The sequence below is a fragment of the Cyprinus carpio genome, unplaced genomic scaffold (assembly GCF_018340385.1).
Source record: "Cyprinus carpio isolate SPL01 unplaced genomic scaffold, ASM1834038v1 S000006741, whole genome shotgun sequence".
Taxonomy (NCBI): Eukaryota; Metazoa; Chordata; class Actinopteri; order Cypriniformes; family Cyprinidae; genus Cyprinus; species Cyprinus carpio.
The window spans coordinates 118,292-139,689 of NW_024879340.1; the positions used below are offsets into that span (position 1 = coordinate 118,292).

The 21,398-nt window shown below is 38.4% G+C and overlaps 1 protein-coding gene across 1 annotated transcript in view; it reads right to left on the reverse strand.

Annotated features, from left to right (window-relative positions):
* LOC109072375 (spondin-1-like) overlaps nucleotides 1–21,398 on the reverse strand; it is a 58,386-nt gene that overhangs the window by 14,169 nt on the left and 22,819 nt on the right. Inside the window, exon 3 of the mRNA XM_042755677.1 lies at nucleotides 8,341–8,474. Within this exon, the coding sequence (XP_042611611.1) occupies nucleotides 8,341–8,474 (134 nt within the window). The remainder of the gene's footprint in view (nucleotides 1–8,340; nucleotides 8,475–21,398) is intronic.

Sequence of the window (21,398 nt, forward strand, 5' to 3'; positions counted from 1 at the left end):
CCTGGATCAGTTTTGTCCCATTTCAAAGAAACGACAGTGTCAAAATTGCAGTAACTACAAAATCCAAGCTAATACCAAGGCAAACTGCAGTAAGTGATGGTACTGCGCTCTAGCTTTGTTTTTCCCATTTTGACACCACAGATACTGCAGTCTGCCTTGGCAGCCATAACACTCACATAGAACCAACAAGCCAACCAGCTGCCATGGCCCAATCCCACGGCCAAATGATTGTTGAACTTGTATTAAAATTCAAATATTCAAAGATGGGTAAGGAAGTTGGCAAAATATTTACTCCAAACAAGGCAAATGACAGGGTTATAATCAGTTAACATTAACTAGCCAGCTGCTAGCAAATTAAACAGACATTTAAGCCTAACATTACCTGCAATGCTCCATTGAAGGCAATATCCACATTGACATAGTAATGACAATCCGATTTTTAATCGCCTTGATGTTTGTTGATTCAGATATCTCTCCATGTTTCAGACAACTAAATTAATGCAATTGTAGTGGCAGGGGTTACTCCTTTAAAAGTTAGCTGGCTCCGGTTAGTTATATTGTTGCAAAGTTATATAAAAGTTAGCAGCGCCTCAGCAAACTGGTAGTAAAGTAGTTTTAAAATAGCTGTCAGTCTGCCTATGTTTGCTATCCGTAATTTGCAAACCACATTAGATCACATTTGATAAAATTTTGATAAAATAAGTCAGCCTTTTAAATTGGCAACCCCATTTTTTTTTTTTTTTTTTTTTTTTTTTCATGTAGTTTTTTGCTTTGTCATTATTGGGAATACAATGTAGAACAAAAATGAAAATGATACATTTAAAGCCTTTTAACAAAGCTACTAATGTGAAATAATGCAGGAGTCTGAAAGCTTTCTGAACGCACTTTACACAACCTTAAAGCTAACAGACATGAACTAAAAACTCCAATACTCCAATTTTAATTTTCATGCCATCTTTAAGGAGATAATGGACGAAATGTGGAAAATAGAGGCATTCAAGCGATGTTTCTTGAGTTTTTCCTGGTCGGGTGATGTTATTACAGTTGTCTAATTGAATTGAGTCATGCTACAGTTGGCCATGACCCCAGTTACTCCTCCTTCACCCACATTATATTTGATGATGTGAGGAGCAAACTGACAGCTCTTCTATTTACTGCTCCATTTTGTTTATCTGTTTATTTTGATAGCTTTTGAGGCAGACAGCAGTGAGTTGAGGCACATATCTCACTCCAGCTTCCCCTCTTCCACAGACAGTGTTCAAATAAAACCTACACCACTGATTTCCACACTATTCACCATCATAAATGTTCATTCTGAAGGATGGTGGGTGACAAACACGGGTCAAAGGACCATACATGGAATAAAAGAGACACAGAAAGACTTTAAAACACTCAAATCTACCCACACACCCTTTTATGTTAAGGTACTGATGGTACCACTCTAATTGTCCATGCTCTAATTTAATCTCACCCCAATTTCACATATCTGAAGAAGAGCGGCTTTGGCAGAAAGCCTCCTCACTTTCCAGGGCCGGCCAGGCAATCAGCCGCGGTAATGGTTATTTAACATCCAATTTAAATTCTATCAATGAGATGTTATTAAGGGCAGACTCACTTTCCTGCTTTTACACAGCTGATGCTAATCGCCTCTCGCCCAATGTGTGTGCGAGAGAGAGATCTTCTCAGGCCAGTGCTCAAGGCTACATAATGCAAATTTGAGGGCCCGCATCAACCCAGAAAACCATTTGTGCCACTGAAAGACTGTATGCAGGTTACACACACACACACACACACACACACATATATATATATACATATATATATATATATACTGGAAACCTGGAAAAATGGTGGCATATAATTATACTGTAATTATTTAACCTTGTGGCCGTTAAACTGGATAATTAGCCAAAATTACTTGTAGAGCAAGGTCTATAATGAGCCTCCACTTGCCTAAAAAACATCTATATTTAATTTGATGCTTCACCTTGCTTTTCCTTCACACATTTATAAGGGAAAAATTGGCGCTTGAGAACAGCTTGAACAGAAATTGCTTTTATTAATGTTGTTTGTGCAAGAGTCCGAGCTTAGTAAGGGCATTAGCTGATTTTACAGACTCTCCACGGTCATATTTTTATTGTAATATTACCCATAGGAAAGAAAAAATCACAAATTCAGTTTGTTTCACATAGCCTGCAACTGATATTAAATGGAAAGCAAATAAAGATATATGTTGACGTATCTTGCTTATCAGCAAGATGTGTTCGCTCTAAAACTTTCTTCATTTTCATTATTTTATTTAATGACATTTTATTTTGTGCTTATGTTTGCAGTTACAAAATCAGAGACCATCCCTTTGAAATCGGATTACGGTAAACACATGGAGACAAATGCTACTTCCAGTTTGAAATGGTGACCTACTCAAATTGCACAAAGATCATTATATCAGGCGAAGTGAAGGCAAATGTCAAAGCGTGCTTAACTTTTTTCGCTCCTCGTCCTCCCTGATCTTGCACAGTGTCTGTGCAAGAAGCCTCACTGAGGGAAAGCATACTTGTGGAGGCCCCATGGCCAGCTGTGTGCCAGTGAATCCATGCCAAGTGTTCCCCTCGGTCAGGGAGTAAAACAACTTCCAGTGAGAGGTCTCTGGAGAGGCAAACAGGTCTACCTGAGCAGCTCCGAAACGTCTCCAAAACAGCTGGACTGTCTGGGGAAAGAGTTTCCACTCTCTGGGGAGCGCAGCTCATGACAGCTCGTCACCTGCATGGTTGAGCAGACCCAGAATGTAAATGGCACAAAGCAACTTCAGATGCTTCTGACTCCAGAGAAGGAGGTGTTGAGACATGCGACGGGAGCGTAGACCACCTTGTTGGTTGATATACGCAATGGTCGCAGTGTTGTCCGTTCGGACCTGGTGTGACTTGTACCTGCTAAGTGCCACACTGCCACGCCCACCTCAGGACTTGGCCATGGAGCCAGTGTTGAAGCGGTCTCATATGACCGCAGCTGCCATATGCCCCAGTAGATTCTGAAACTGTTTTAGTGGGACCGCCATCCTGCTCTTGAACGTATTCAGGCAGTTCAACACCGACTGAGCACGTTCCTGCGTGAGGTGTTCTGTCTGTTCGACCGAATCCAACTCCATACTGAGAAAAGAGATCCTCTGCGTCGAGGAGAGTTTGTTCTTTTCCCAGATGACCCAAAGGCCTGACCGGCTAAGGTGCACCAAGTCACTGTGTTCACACAACTGATGCTGAGACTGAGCTAGTATGAGCCAGTCATCGAGGTAGTTGAGAATGTGAATGCCCTGCTCTCTCAGGGGAACAAGGGCTGCCTCCTCAACTTTCATGAAGACACAGGGTGACAGGGACAGCAGGACCTTGTACCGATATGCTCATCCTTCGAACGCAAACTGCAGCAATGGTCTGTGGTGTGGAAAGATCGATGAATGAAAGTACGCGTCCTTCAGGTCTATCACTGCAAACCAATCTTGGGGATGGATGCACCTGAAGATGCGTTTCTGCATAAACATCTTGAACAGTAACCGGTGAAGAACCCGGATCAAGACATGCAGGTCCAACATTGGTCACCTTTATTGAGTACAATGAAGTAGGTGCCATAAAACCCCGTCTTTATATCGACTGGAGGGACTGGCTCTGTCGCATCCTTCACCACTAGGACTGCGATCTCCACACGCAAGACAGGAGCATCGTCCGCCAACACTGAAATGTATCGCATAGCCGAGTCTGATGGTTTGCAGGAGGCAGCGAGATGATTTGGGTAGCCATGCACCCACTTTTTTTGCTTTACTTTCATTTTGTGTTTGTTTATTTTATTATCAAAGTGTTTCTCCTTTCCTTCTTCCCAACCTACAAACTTTGCTACATCCAACTCCAGGTAACAACTGCATCCAGAAACGCACAGATGATACGCTGTCTGTAGCAAGACGCAAAGTCGAGTTTGCCAGACGCAACGTTGTATTTAAAGAAGACACAACCATGCTCTTTTAGCACGCTGAAGCACACAGGGGGAGATGGCCGCCTGCAACACAAACAAGGGGTAGTGCAGCCTGATGTGTGCAACCACACACGATGTGAAGCACCATACCGCCAATACCAATGAAACCAGTTTATGTCTGTGTGTGTGTGTGTGTGTGTGTGTGTGTGTGTGTGTGTGTGTGTGTGTGTGTGTGTGTGTGTGTGTGTGTGTGTGTGTGTGTGTGTATACGTGTATGTGTGTACTTCTACTTTCTTAACCATCGGGGCTGATGCACTGCAAGCAGAGAGATAAATGTATACCTCATTTCTGTTCGCCTCCAGCAGAAATTAAGTCCTGCATTCTTTGGAAAATTTGCAGTGCATTTTTAGCAGATAGACGCAAATGTGTTTCTATGATGATGCTTTGAAAACAAAACCAAAGGGGAAGCAATCGAACTCTGGTTCAGACCAAGCAAAAGTGTGTAAAAAAACCCTTAAGATCATCATAACACAACATTTGGAACCCATTTTACTTCTGCAGTATGCCACAGTTTACTAATGTGACATTTTGCAAAGACAAACTAAAAATATGGTTTCACTTGCTTTTATGAATCAGGAATCACTGTAAGCACCTGTTTGTCATTTTTAATCATTATTGATGATGTCAGTGCTTATATATATCTGAAAGACAGTGAAGATATTTATATATTTATGTAGAATCATGTTGATTGATTTCATGGTTTTATTAATTTCAATGGTCAGTCATACAGCTTAGCAATCATTATACAAAAATGTTTTTGTCCACAGCCATGAATCAAGCATTCCAGAGAGGCAAATGTCATAAACAGGTGACTCTTTACCCAGCGGCACTGCAAGTTTACTTGTCTCTTCATTAGATCAAGTTTTTAATCATGAGATCTCAGCTGCAGGGGAGGTCTGGAGGGCATGAAGAAACAATTTGACACACCACAGTAAGTTTCTTGCTCTCTTTAAATTTTGCAATGTCAAGCTAGTTTTTCAGTCTTTTGCTTTGACTTGCAAGATTGTTTGGAGTAAATAGGAGAAAGAGAAAGTTTTGATTTCATGGAGCATTTCTGCTCTCAGCATCCCCTCTAGAATTCACTCACGGAAAAGCTCTAAGTTCAGCAACCTCGCCATGGATCTCTACTCATTACCCACTCTCCACCTCTTCTACCCTGCCCCCCACCTCTCTGTCTCCTGTCTGCCTCAAGCGCACCCTCTCCATCGCTCATGCTGGTTTGATGCTTCCATGTCTTACATTTTTTGATATTGCACTTTTTCATGTCCTCTGCACACCGCCTGTCTTTTCTCATACTGCATTTTTTATTTGCCAACCACTGAAACACACACACACACTTTTTGTTTCCTTTCCATAGTTTATGTCCACAGGAGGAACTTTGAGCTGAAACTTAGTCTCAAGCCCCTCCATTACAGACAGCAAGCTACAGTATATAATGTTATGAGACAACTTATTTTTAGATTAGTATTCCATCTGAAAAACAAGTGAATCATGGAACAGTCATAATCTCTCCATGTTCTGTCAACTTCCTGCCTACATACCTGTACCCTGTCATTAACGTCCACCGATGATCCGCACTGTCTAATTCTGTGTGGATTGACTAAGAGTGTCAACGCAGTCTAAGACTGATTACAAAAGCAATTCTATTGACTCAGAGTTAATAAAAGGAAGATAAAAATATGTTTCCTTCTATGGATGCAACCAACATCGTGGAACAATGCTTAACATGATTTACAAGTATAAAGGACAAGAAATCAGAAGAATAAAGTTTAACAAAAATATCTTGTTTATGATGTATAGGCTTCAACCAAAGGTAAAAACGTTTGTTCCCTCATTGGTGTTTGCTGGAGGTTTTCAACTTGTTTCTCATTGTTCTAAGGACAAAGCCAGTTTAAAACATTCATAGTATCTTTATATACAACACACATATATTTAATTGATTTTATTATTTTGCATAAATATTTGGGCTTGTCATCAATTTTAGTTGTATTCTTAATATCTTGAAAGCGCAAGACAGAAAAACGCTATTGTCGTCACAGTAATTATGAATTACACGAATCATGTAAATGACAGCCCAACTATCAATTCAAAATGGCGGAATTTGACAAAAAAAAAAAAACAAATTTAAAAAAGGAAGAAAGAAAAAAAAAGAAAGAAAGTCGAATAGTTTGCATCACTGGATAATACAGACGCTGGATAATACTGTTGCTATCATAAGTAATTCTTACATTCAACATTAACAGCAAGTCAAAAGGGGTAAGCTTTCAACTGTATAGCCTGTGCATTTTAGACGCTTATAAAGGCTATGCTCTTGCCTTGACATGCAATGAACACACATTAGTAAATTATTTTATTTTTTAAAATTTTTTAGAACATTAAAACTGCTCAGGTAATTTCAGTGGTAGTCTGATACATATTTGTGTATTAAACTTCTCATAACTCGCAAACTCCCCATGATAGCACGCAAATATTTCTGCCTGTTTTCGCTCATGTCACCCTCTGCTTTTCTACAACAGACTGAAGCCTCCATGTGAATTCAGCGCGCCATACATTCAGCTAATAAAATAAATATGCTGCAATTTTCTGGAGTTATTTTAAACTATTCTGAACTTCTCAAAATACAGTCGGCTTCAGATTAGTTTTAATCTATCCACACAAAAAATTAACATAATCTTTATCTAATTCTGATTGGGTGGGCAAGACAGTCATTTGGGTGGGCTCAGCCCACCCCTGCCCATGTCTGGAGCCGGCATGCCTAAGAATGACTTGTGGATTGATGTGAACGCCAACAAATGGGAATAATGCTCAGAATGCTTGTGGATTAAACATCTCCGATGATGTTCATTGCCATGGATTGATTTTATCGGGTTACAAGTAAAGGTAGGATATGGATTTAATTGAAAACTGTTAGTAGGCTACTGATTTTATGATTGATCATGCTAGCTACGGCATTCGAGTCCACATGCAGTCAACTAGAAGTGACAGCCTGATGAATAATCTGCATTACAAAAAGAAAAAAAAATCTTTAAAGGTTATTCACAATTACTAATTGCTGCCAAGGTATCTAGTTTTTACAGTGCTTTGTTATATGGAGCTGTTTGGTAGATCGCGATCTATCTAATTCGTTTGTCTACACCGTAATTAAAATGCGGCAGACATTAATGGGCAGTAAAACAAAGGCAGAACACCGTATAACTCCAAACCAGCACCGTAACTTCATATTGACGCGCGGCTAAACAAAGTCAGAATGCTGCAACTCAATTTTAGCATTTTAGCATTTTTAGCAATTTTAGCAATTTTAGCATTCCAAACAAAGCGAATTTCCAAACAAAAAGAATTTTAGCATTCCAAAAAAAGTGCTCTTCCCTGGTTTCTCCGGGGCTTTTCAAAGTTACGGTTGAGATGACCTATTATTTTCTTGGAAAAACAATGAAATTGACTCAAGATACTTATACACATGATAAAGGATGTCTTAATGGTCCAAAAATATCAATAACTCATTTTCACAAAAATCAAAGTTACGGTCTTTTGCGTTTGCATGGCAGTATAGTGAGAGAATAGTAAATTTGTGAAAACTGTGATTTTACTGCAAATAGCATAGTTGAACTAGTTACTATAGTAAAAATGTGATTCATTTTCCAAAGAGCTTGAATGAGTTAACTCATACACATGCGAGTTCACACAGAATAAAAACTATACATTTTCTTTGTCATGTGGATCAGGGTGTAGGGAATTTTTATTTACTGTATTATGATAATTATCTTCTATGATCTTTGATTGTAGTACTTGGCCTACGTAAGGCATCACATACAGTTGTCTCTTTAAAATCAATGTGGTGAACACACAGATGATCACACCACACTATAAACATGTGCCTTTTCTGTCTTTTATTATCTAATTTGCCTTTTTAGATCACGCTGTGCAGTAGTGCAGATGTTTAGTTTAGCGGGGAAGGTCCTGAGGTTGCCAGATTTGCATTAAAAAATCAGCCAAACATCCATTCAATGCTACACGGAAAACTGCAGGCTTAGTCTTGGAGGATGCCCAACACTGCACATTTCAAATATCAGCCGCACATATTTAGTTTATTCTAATGAGCTGATGAGTTGAGTCAGGTGTGTTTAATTTGGAAGACTGCAGTGAGGTCCTCCAAGATGATACCATGATACCAAGATGATCTATGATACCAAGTGATCAACAATTTGAAAATTGTTTTGAAGAAAAGCTATTTGTTCTATTACTATGATAATCATAGATCCATGGGTTCCCCCTAAAATACCACCCAGGTTAGAACTGTGAGGTGAGGATAGTTATGACACTTACTTCAACAGTACACAGCCACTGCCTGATGGGGGCGCTGTCCAGAACACCTGTATCCTGGTCCTCCTGCGTGGGGTGCTTTCTGTCACTGCTGGAGGACAGTTTGTCATAAACTGTGTGTCTTCCTCATCGATTATCTGCAGAGTTCACAAACCCATACTCGTCAATACAAATGTGTCTGATTCAAATATGGCATTTTGTTACCTTCTCTTCATGTAACGCAAAAATAAAAAATAAAAATTATAAAACACAAAACTTTGTAAAAATACTACAGAAGAATGTCATCCATTTTTATCTGCCAAAATGAGTGTGCATATATGTGTGTACAGAGTTATCACCTGTAGTCTTAAGAGGTCAGTGGCAATACCCACAATTCCCCTTCAGACATCCTCCACCCAATAACCCAAACAGCAATAACAAACGCGATGGATTTGATTTGACATGACATGGAGATCCACACATGGAGGTCAATGCACTTCATCTACAGCAAAATCCTGTAGGTGCCAGCTCTTGCAGGGCATTTTATTTATTTATTTATTTATTTATTTTTTAATAAAGTTCTTCACTTGAATTATTTAAACTCTGTATTGTGTCTGAGAAATGCACACAAGTATTGTTCTTTCCTGAATTCATCAATTTTTTTTTTTTTTTTTTTTTAGCAAAACTCCCCCTGAGAAACTTAGCATTCACTCACAAAACATTTGCATTCTCTCGCAAAGATCTCTTTGCGTTCTCTTGCATTTTTTTTTCTTTCAAGTTTGCTTTTTTACTGTAAAACAATTTCTTCTCTTCCAGTCAGCCTCCGCAGTCATTCATGAAAGTACAAGGACACTGCTGATATAGGAGCCAGGGTTCTGACTTAGAACATGCATGCGCTGTTCCTTACAGATATTGCAATATATTGTTATTGTAAATTATTTTGCCCATTATAATCATGAAGTGAAAAATCTGATATTGTGACAGTCCTAGTATTTATACAGTATGTAAGGCCATTACCGTATGTGTTTTGTGTAATAAGGATTTTTTTTTTTTTTTGACAAGATGCTGCATTAATGGTAAACAGCAACATGTTTGTTGTAAAGGCTGAGAGGACGCTTATATTAGTAGTGACTCGAGCATTTAAAACTATGTGACCAAAAAAAAAAAAAAAGAGCGCAAATCCGACCCAAATGTTGAATGTCACAAACGTTACCATCTATTTGCATAAGCTTATATCCAGCTGCATGGTCACTTTTATGCATTAAGGCTAGTGATGTGAGAAAGCAAAATTATATGTTCATCCAGCTGACAGAAACATAAATCAGAAATGTATTCGATTTCAGTTGTTTTTTTTATTCTCACTGTCATACATATTTAGTTATTTTCATCAGATAATTGCCAATGTTCTAAAATAGAATCAACTAAAGTATGAGAATATACACACAAAACACATGTATCTAATTTCAGTGCTATGTCATTTGTATAGATATTTAAATATGGCCATATTTAAGCATGACCAGTGTTGGGAAGGTTACTTTGGAAATGTAATTGGTTACAGATTACAAGTTAATGTTCGGAGTATTGACTCTAGTATTGTGTTTTTCTGGTACGTCTGCCTGTTCCTTTTTTTTCTTATATGGTTTTGTTCCTGTTTGGTTTAGCTCTTTAGTTAATTTGCTCATTAGTCATTATTAATTAACTCCCTCCACCTGTTTTCCCCTCGTCAGCTGCCTTATTTAAAGTCCTCTTCCTGTTTAGTAGTTTGTCGCTTATTGTTTCGTGTTACATGTTTTACGGCTACCCTGAGTCATTTCCTGCATTTCGTGTGAATTATAATTAAAGACTTTTCGTTGTGGATTATCCCCGTCTTCTTCACCTTCCTTTAAAGACTGTAACAAAATAACCGACCCAAAGAGGATGAAGCTTAAACTGGCCTTAATTAACGTAGCCTTGATGGGCAGTGGTACTAGCCCTTCAGGGGCTTCTATAGCCCCTTTCACACTGGGATTCCGGAAAATACACGGGTAATGTGTCCCGGCAATTATTCCCGGGTCGCTAGATTTTGCCCCTTTCACACTGCCAGTGATTACCTGGAATATGTGCGTGCGTTCACACATAACCGGTAAAGGTCCCTTAAAGACACGTGACATCAGTATGTTACGTGTAATGTATGAGTTGAAAACGCTAGGCACGTTAACTTTCACTTAAGCTGGTGAACGATCTCAGCGTCAGCGCGGAAAGTGAGGAACTAACTGATCTCTGCTTCATTACAGTTTGCACATTTTTTATTTTTTTTTTTTCGAGAATGCTGATCTTCCTTCAAAACACCTGGTAAAAGAGTCACGCGATAACGTGCGACACACCCTTTACGGCATTAGTTCTGGCTTTTGTTCACACAGAGCTCGTTCCGGGACAAAACCCGGCAATGTTACTAGGTCCGCAACCGGGGATCGATCCCGGAATCAATCCCGGGACGTGTTTGCATTCACACAGAAGGCGACCCGGCAATGTTTCGGCAATTTTCCGGGTCCAACGTGCAGTGTGAAAGGGGCTTATGTTTATTTTGCAAAATGGACGAGACCTGGAGGAGTATGTGCTGGAGTTTGTGGACCATCTCGCCTCATGTGACGACCTCATCTTAATGGAGGGATTCTGGTGCAGGCTGGAGAATGACATCCGCTTCTTAATGTGTCGCGCTGATCCGTGCTGGTCACTGAAGAGCTACATCAACTTCACACTGTGGATCACCGGATCAGCTCTCACCGGGGACCAAGAGGAGTCCAGCCCACGGTCATCACATGTGGTTGCCGCAAGCCTGCCGTCCACACCTTTGTCAAGCCCGCCGGCCACCACTCTCTCAAGCCTGCCGACTGCTTCACGCTTTCCAGACTCAGCCCAAAGAAAGAGGTTAAAGAGGAGGAAGTGTTCTTCCAGAGCACCAGTGCTAGAGTCTGTTCCAGCGTGCCTCTCCATGCTCACGGACATGGTGCTACCCCCAATCCTAACCCCAGAATTCATTCCAGAAAGCTCTCCTTCATCTCCGTTGGTGCCGTCCAGCTCTCCATCGTCTCCTTCATCTCCGCCATGGCCTCCTGTGTCCCCTGATCTGCACCCACCCTCCCCCCTCCTCCAATTGGGCTGGGGACATGCAAAATAAGTTCTCTCCTGAACACTTCCCTTTTACTTCTCAGTCTCTTTATTTTGCCCTGATATCTCACTGTCTCTCACATTACTTTAATAGGCTACTCAAGATTTAACTAAACTATACTTTCTAAATTAACTACATGTCAAAATACAATAATAACCAGTGTTGGGAAGGTTACTTTGGAAATGCAATAGGGTAACTTGTAATCTGTAACCTATTTAAAATGTAATAGAAGTGTAACTTTTTCAATTACTTTATTAAAGTAATGTAACTGATTACTTTTGATTACTTACACCATGCAGGGTTAACCTTACAGTATTGCTCAACACTGTCAGCCTTCACCATTTGAATTAAGATGACAAATTTGAACACATCTACCACAAAATCAGACTTTAGTACTGCCTTTTACTTTGAGATTGATCTGAAGTTCAATGCAGATTTAAAATCATAAGAAATTGTTTACTGATACTGTTTTTGAAACCAAATATTTGCATAACTACAGGAAACACTGCATCTAACAATGGTTTGGGAAAAAAATATTTAATTAAAAAATAATAAATAAAAGCATATACATCGATGACGATAGTTTTCTCAAAATAAGTCAAATGCTCTTGAAGTCACTCAGAGCAGTTCTAGAGATTATGTTTATGTGTTCATGTACTCATATATTGAGGCAGCAGAGGCTGATAAAACTTCTAGCTTCAGTAGGCCTATGTGTAGTAAATGAAACAGCATGTCTGCGCCATTAATTTCCACGAGGGGCGGACTGGGAAAAAAAATAAGGCCAGAAAATCTTACCCTAAAAAAGGTTTAAATCCTTAGGTTGGGGACATGCAAAATAATTAAAAGTTCTCTCCTGAACTGCACCTTCACTTCCATTTTTCTTTCCAGTCTCTTTATTTTGCCCTGATATCTATCTCTATCATGACTTTAATACTCAAGATTTAACAAAACTATACTGTCTAAATTGCCTACATGTCAAAATTAGTGCATCACTACAATATCTTTATAGAAAAACCCTAATACTGAACATGAGTCATGTTTTTCCCTTACAAAAATTGCCCAAGCTTTTTTTATAGTAAAAGTACAGTAACCATGTTTTTTTTTTTTTCTTTGACAAATGGATTACCATTTGTACTTTTTTTAAATAAATTAATTTGTAAATTAATTTTTAATTTGTGTTACCATGGTTTAACAATAGTACCCATTGTCTTTGGATTTATAGTAAAATCATGTTCATTTTCATAAGGGTTGTGTTGTTGTCTGCCCTAGCTCACTATAAAAAGAAATGGAAAGCTGATTAATTATGTTTATTTAGCTAAATTAACACAGTAACATTACAATAGATAATGATGTCCTTTATACAGTATTTTGAGTGATGGCAAGCAATGGGCTACTGCTGCTTAACTAAGTAAACAAAGACAAAACTACAATAGCATATTTACAGATGAAGTCCACTCCATTCTCTCTCTCGCATTGATTACTCTGATCCAAACCGTTTGACGGTGGTGCGGAGAGTGTATGAGCCGAAGCATTGCCAGTCACAACTAACCTATTCCTGATTTATTAAAGATTTAATTATCGAATGGCAGATTCGGAAATAATCGCCTTGGTACATTTGGCAGGCAATTATACAATGATAATATTAAAATAGTGGGCCAAATCGGCTGCCAGGCCACCAGGAATTGTCCCGGTTCTCCCAATGGCCAGTCCGCGCCTGATCCACAAACGCGCAGAACGTGCAAGATTCATATATTGTCTTTTTGTGGCTTAATATTCATAGACACTAGTCCCTATCATGTTTTGATTCAAGTGTACTGACCTTCTTTCAATTTATTCGTCCAAAATGTGGCATATTTCGTCCGTGTTAGGCTATAGGAATTCCGTTTTTATGACTGGATTCTACAAACCAGACTGTATTTTCCGCATCGCGGAAATTATAGGGCCGTATGTCTCAGAATAGTCAGTGCAATTTGTGTAAATATTCAAATGTAATCCCCTTTGTAATCGTTAACATTTTCATAAGTAACTGTAATTTATTTACACATTTTTTCATAGTAACTGTAACTGATTACTCCCCAACACTGATAATAACTATGTCATTACAAATTGTAATTTGTAAATTTACAATATAATTATAGAAAATCCTATACTGAACGAGTCATATTTTTCTCTTTTTGTGGTTACCATGGTTTAACAATAGTAATAATTGTATTTGGATTTATAGTAAAATCATTGTTAATTTCCGTAAGGGTTGTGTTGTCATCTGCCCTAGCTTCCCATAAACCTATTATTAAATGACATGATTATTAGTCTGCTAAATTAGCCTACTACTGTAACTTTACAATAGATAGTCTAATATTGATGTCCTTTAGAAGCTATACAGTAGGCCTATTTTGAGTGATGACTGATGAGCAAGAGGCTGCTACTGCTTAACTAGGTAAACAAAGACAAAACTACAGCCTATTTACAGATTAAACTGACCTGCACTTGAAGTCCTGAACAGTAGTTTTGCTTCTCTGCTCTACCTGTGCACTTTCACTCCATTCTGAAATCTCTTGCATTGATTACTCTGATCAAAACCGTTTGTCGGAGTCCCGAATCTTAGGATTGCCAGTAACTGATTCATGGTTTATTACAGATTTATTATCGAATGGTGAATTCAGAAATCATCGTGTTAATACATTCGGCAGGCAATTATATAATAATATTTTTTAAAAAGCATGTCAATTCGGCTGCCAGGCCACTGGGAATTGGCCAGTCCGTGCCTGACTGCACAGACACGGAGAACGTGCAGAATTCATATATTGTATTTTTGCTGCTTAATATTCACAGACACTAGTCCACATCGCATTTGATTCAAGTGTACTGACATACTTTTAATTTATTTATCCAAAATGTTGCATATTCCGTGACATTTCACGGTATTTTCCATTTTTATGACTGGATTCTACAAACCATTCTGTGTTTTCCGCATCACAAAAATCATATTAGATTTACTGGTCACTGTTGGATTGTTAATTGTATTATTTACTAATACATTTTTACATTATAAAAGTGTATCTGTTCAGAACTTTTTTACCTGGAGTGTTATGATAGTTTTTAAAATGGATACTGACATCAAAACAATCAGTTGATTTACCAATTTTAGACCATTTCAAGGATGTAAATAATAACAAATGCACTGGAATGCTTCTGCGCAAGCATAGTCCAATCGTGTTATCATTATCTGTAAAATCCACCATTGGTCGACCTCTACACCTAAACTAAATTTACCATGTCATAAAGTCAAATTATCAGAGACGTAAGCTTACTGACCTAGCACACAGTCATAAGAGTTCTATTACATTGCTTTTCAATAACTTTGGAGGGTTGGCTTTGGCAGAGATCTTAAAATTAGCTGTTTGTGGAAAAGGCTGAACGCATATTTGTGTACGTATGTACTTTTGTCTCTATAACTCCTCACGAGCATCCTGTAAGATCTACAGCTCTGAACAGTGTTTGGGTGGCCTTTGTCCTCGACTGCCCTGACCTCCACCATTTGGGTGACTGATGGTCAGCAAGGTGTCACAGCTGAAACAATGAAATGTATTGTCAAACAAGCCCAACCAGCCAGTCAAATGCTTTCAGAGCACGGTGCCATTTATTTTATGTGGAGTTAAAAAGTCTGTGTGAAACTGAAGCAGCAACCACAATTACTTTAGTACTATGATATTTCTGAGTAAAATGGAATGTTGAGGACAAAAAAAAGGTAGGTAGTAACTAAAGAGAATATCAATATGTTTTACAACTCAATCAAAAAGTGTGTGGTCTAATCTATATTTTCCCAGTATGTTTGTATATGTATCACTAAATCAGTAGATAAAAAAGCTGAGAAAAATCACTTTCTTATCAATATTGTACTTATGCAATCTCATCAAAGATGTTTCTTGTATATATATATATATATATATATATATATATATATATATATATATATATGCATATGCCTATGACTCCTTTAAGTTAACTATATAGAGTTAAAACCATAGCTACCATATTGTTTCAGCAAGTACCACAGCATGATTACTCACCATAATGAGAACAAGATTCACAACCTGCAATAAATGTATGTCTGCTGGAGTGTTGTTTAAAGCACATGTTGTAATCAAGTCCAGAAGAAAAGCCGTCAGTCAGTAAGTACCAGTGCCAGCTCACCTCCCAGGAGAGCTTAACAAAAAGTGCTTTTAGAGCAGTCTCAAAAACAGCTGAGAAGGTGCATGCTCCCTAATTTTTAATAAGCCGTACTTCAAATAACCCTAGTTGCAAAAGGTTTCTCTGGAGGCACAGCAAGAAAACAACAAAAAATCCAGGCCTTATTGGGCCATATCAACCTTGAAGGCTGACAAGCAAGTGAGAGAGAGACAGAGTGCTGCTCTAAGTGACTGTCACTCCAGGCACTGAATCCAAGCCAGCAAGCAGGTCCAGGGAGGCTGTTCCTGAGGGGGCTGGTTTGATATGGCTGCCTCTCCTGCCAGATGAGTGCGAAAGAGACCTGAGTCTCCCGAGTAAGCCTGCCTTCACCTTCATCAAAGCCCAGAAGAAGAAAAACACACACACACACACACACACACACATATATATATATATATATATATATACAGTAGGTGGCCAACCAGAGTGTGCTTTCTACCACCGCGAGCACCGCCGCCACGTCTGCAAAGTGCATTTGCAGCTTTTGACCGCTGAGTGGTGCTTTAACCGCAAGTTATCAAACAAACGCATCAAAGTACATTTTCGCAAATAGCTGTCAGCTTTGCCTCGCTGGTGTGTTACATTTGATGGCTGCAGTCAGAGGAAAATGAAAGAAAAACAGTGTAGTTAAAATATTTAATATTCACAGATGAAACTTTAGTAGACTACTTAAGTTATGTTTGTTTCTTAGAACGAATAAAACAGAATAAAACATGCACATACTTTGTTATTCGTTACCGGTCATTTATTTTCACAGATGACTACTTGGGAAAAGATATCTGTCTGTACACTGATTAAAAAATTGTTGCCTGTTTTATAAATTATTTCCATTATTTTAGTAAAATGTGAGGCACTGAATAATTTCTCTCCCATTATTTAGGCCAAACTAAAACAAATAAATTAAACCTGGCCACAGTTTAGCTAAATCATTGAAACTGAAAATAATGGATGGATTAATAAAATGTCCTCATGTTTAAACTTAAGTTCTCTCATTATAATCACCCAAGTGCACACAATGTAAAAAAGAGCTTCATTAATTGACATCTTCATTGATTTTAAAGGGAGCCTTCTTTACTAGCTTTCATACAATTTAATTAAAAAAAAAAATAAAAAATGCAGCCGCATTTAAATGCACGAGTGTATTCTATTCCTTAAAATATCAGAGTGCAAGATTTGCGTGGCGCGTATGATGCTGAGTGCAACGCAAAACATTTATTCTTATTTGTCTACATATTTTTTCTTCATTACAAATCTTTTGGTTTTATTTTGTATCATTTCATGTAAAAATAATTAACTTTGTAATGCATATGCAAAATGTAAAACTGCAATCTTATTCACAGTCTATAGCATTTTATAATTATTTGTACAATAATATCTAACTTATCCTGCTTTGTATCTTTATTATTTAATGTAAAAGAGATTTATTAAAACAATCAAAATCAATGAATTGGAGTGGCATCAGCCGTTAGATAATTTTAAAATGTCAAATAGCCTTTAATTTACAGGTTATAACTGCATCTGTCTTGGTTGTAGACTTGTGAAGATTTATTTTTAATGGCGGATCCCATACTGTAACCTAAAAGAAATGTGATCTTTAACTATTCATATTCAAGCGTCTGTGTGGAAAATTATTGATGTGCTTGCATGACAGGGAAGTGCCCTCGCGATCATTTTTTTTTTCTTTTCTTTTTTCCCCATTTTTTCCTGATAATGAAATAACCTAAAACTGGGGTGCCTTACATGCATGAGAAATATATCTACAGAAATCTTGAAATGTCTTCTTTTAAATGAACCGATTCAAAACTAAGGCAAATACTCCCTGATTATGCGCATCCAGTGGAGATGAGAGTCAGCACCATGAATTTCATCTTGCAGCCGACAAGAAAAGATTAGTTTATTAATAAATAATTAAAATATCTCCTTTTTCACAATTATTAGGCTACTTCTGCCTGTGCTTTGTGGCAAACTTAATGCGTGCGCTTGAGCGAGGAATATATTAGCTAAGGCTCATTATTTATTAGACTGTGTTCATTTAATATAAACGTGCGATTAGATGAATAATGACAAAAGAACGTCTACTAGTAACTAGAAAAAACTTACGTGGGGGGCAGACCTATTAAATACCCTCTAGACATTTCTGTTAAAATTTTTAAAGCATTTTATACGCATTTGTATAAATTCTGCTTTCAGAACGGTCCATAACGGAAAGATGTCTTAATATTGATTTTTCCTCTAAAACACAAAAACGAAAATTGAAATAAAATCTATATTTTATGTTTTGAGAATGGTCAACCCTTCTCCATTCTGCAGATATTGTTTTACATTTGAATATTAGATATTTTTACATTTGTATTGCCAAAACGACTGCAGCAATGCTGCGTACAATTAAAACTGAAAATAGTACAAAGCTGCATAGGCTATAGGCTATACATTAAGAACAAAAGTTTTTGTCTCTTTGGCAGATGCGCATCTCTTTCGCCAGTTTCTTGGTCTCTCTCTCAGAAGCGCCTCATCTCTCCTGATATAAAACAAAAACATATTATATTGTATGTAATACTCTTTAGGCCTGTGCAGTTGCAAAACTTGCAAAAGCAAAACCCAACGAGGCATGAAAACACTTTATCTAAACCTGCTCTGCAAGTTTGAAACCCTCATCAGACACTGTCCATATGAAAGAGCAAGAGATTCACACCTTTATTTTTCAACCCCCACAAGCTATACAGAACTACCCCAAACTCCAACCCCCTCCAGCTGGACTGAATTCAGCCGCTACTGGTTATAGTGTAAAATGGACATGCACTATCTAAAAAGGCTTTAAGCCCAAGCGGAATCCTCTGCCAGCTGCTCACGTTTAACAGTGAGCAAGACTCGCGCTAAATGCACCCAGGTTCACCGTCAGCGTTCCAATTTTACATTAAAGCTGCAAGCAGCGATGAAAGGGCCCTCGCACCGGGCTCACCACCACCCGGTGGCCATAGGAGATCAGCGAACGTTGCACCATATGCTTTTAAAATGGTAAATATTTGTGCCACATTTCCTGCTGCCAACAGGTGGCACTATGATCATAACTGAATATCGTCATGTAAATGTCTTCAGACCAGGACTTTTACCAAACATGCAAAGTTTCGGGCAGATCAGACATTGCATGTTTAAGTTAGTGTAAAAGAAGTAATTTCCTGTTGCCAACAGGTGGCACTAAGACTATAAATAAATATTGGCCTAAAGATGAGTTCAGGCCAGGACTCTTAAAAAACGTGTGAAGTTTGGGGCAGATTGGGCATTGTATGCAAGAGTTACAATAACTTCCTGTTTCATAGTAATAATAGCATCTTTTAGCACATAGTAAGTTTTGCTAGCATGTTTGAGAATATTTCTAGCATGATTAGCACACAATGGCATATTTTACGGTGTTGCTAATAGTGCATAAAAGTATTAAAACATGCCACTTCCTCTTGTCAGTAGGTGGCACTATAACTATAACCAAATATGAGCATGTAGATATCTTCAAGCCAGGACTCTAATCAAACTTGTGAAGCTTAAGGCAGATTGGACATAGTATGCACGATTTACAGTAATGTTCTACTTCACTGCATTAATAGCATGCTTTAACACTGAGCGAAATGTTGCTAGCATGTTAAAGCATGCTTCTAGAATTTTGCCAGCCTATTTAACACATGTTGATGCTTTTTATTAATTTGCAAGGAGTCCCATAACAGTGTTAAACATGCCACTTCCTGTTGCCATCAGGTGGCGCTATGACTATAATCAAATACAGGCATGTTGATGTGCTCAGGACAGGACTCTTATGAAATGTGTGAAGTTTGGGGCAGATCGGATATTGCTAGCCTGAGTTACAGCAACTTCCTTTTTTCACTGCATTAGTAGCATGCTTTAGCACTTAGCTAAGTTCTACTAGCATGTTTTAGTATGTTTCTAGCATGTTGCCAGCCTATTTAACACTTCCTGACACTTTTTAATATATTGCCAGGAGTCCATAACAGTGTTAAACATGACACTTCCTGTTGCCAGAAGGTGGCGCTATGACTATAACCCGAATAAGGGCATGTTGATGTGTTCCGGACAGGACTCTTGTCAAACGATCGAAGTTTGGGGCAGATTGATCATTGCTTGCCTGAGATACAGCAATTTCCTTTTTTACGGCATTAGTAGCATGTTTTAGCACATAGCTAAGTGCTACTAGCATGTATAAGTATGTTTCTAGCATGTTGCCAGCCTATTTAACACTTGTTGACACTTTTTAATATGTTCCTAGGAGTCCATTACAGTGTTAACCATGTCACTTCCTGTTACAAGCAGGTGGCGCTATGTCTATAACTAATTTTGGGAATGGGTGTTTGTTCAGGGAATAACACCTATCAAACGTATTAAGTTTGGGTCAGATCGGACATTGCTTGCCTGAGTTACAACAATTTCCTGTTTCATAGGATTAATAGCATGCTTTAGCATTTAGTTAATGGTGTTAGCATGTTTGGGAATATTTCTAGCATGTTTAGCACACAATGGCATACTTTTTTGTTTGCTAATAGTGCATATCAGTGAAAAACATGTCACTTCCTGTTGCCAGTAGGTGGCGCTATAGCTATAACCAAATATGAACATGTAGATGTCTTCAGGCCAGGACTCTAATCAAACTTGTGAAGTATGAAGCAGATTGGACAATGTATGCTTGAGTTACAGTAATGTTCTATTTCACTGCATTAATAGCATGCTTTAACACTGAGCTAAGTGTTGCTAGCATGTTTTAGCATGCTTCTAGAATTTTCCCTGCCTATTTAACACATGTTGATGCTTTTTTATTTTTTTGCAAGGAGTCCATAACAGTGTTTAACAAGACACTTCCTGTTGCCAATAGGTGGCCCCATGACTATAACCGAATACGGGCATGTTGATGTGTTCAGGACAGGACTCTTGTTAAACGTTTGAAGTTTGGGGCAGATCGGACATTGCTGGCCTGAGTTACAGCAACTTCCTTTATTCACTGCATTAGTAGCATGCTTTAGCCCTTAGTTAAGTGTTGCTAGCATGTATAAGTATGTTTCTAGCATGTTTCCAGCCTATTTAAACACTTGTTGACACTTTTTAATATGTTCCTAGGAGTCCATAACAGTTTTAACCATGTCACTTCCTGTTGCCAGCAGGTGGCGCTATGACTATAACTGAATTTGGTCAGGAGTGTTTGTTCAGGACAGAACACCTATCACACATGTGAAGTTTGGGGCAGATCAGACATTGCTTGCCTGAGTTACAGCAACTTCCTGTTTCACGGCGAAACATCAAACTTTGTCATGCCGTTAGGGACACACCCCTTGACGAAAACTCAAAACCTTCGCAATTTAAAATCACAAAGGTCTTATGATGACCCTCACCAAATTTGAAGACAATCCGATTAAAACTGTAGGAGGAGTTCGTCAAAGTACGAGGCATGGAAATGGCAAAAACTGCACAAAAATCATACAGGAAATTCAAAATAACTTACTTCCTGTTGGGTTTTGGATTTTGTACCAAGAGACTTTTTTGTAGATAATCGTGTGCTACACATGTGTACCAATTTTCATGCATATACATGAACCGTAGCTCGAGGCGCAATCCGTTGAAATTTAATAGGTGGCGCTATTGAGCCATTTTGCCACACCCACTTCTGAAACCTATATCAGATGTAAATTTTCGCCAGTTCTGATGCGTG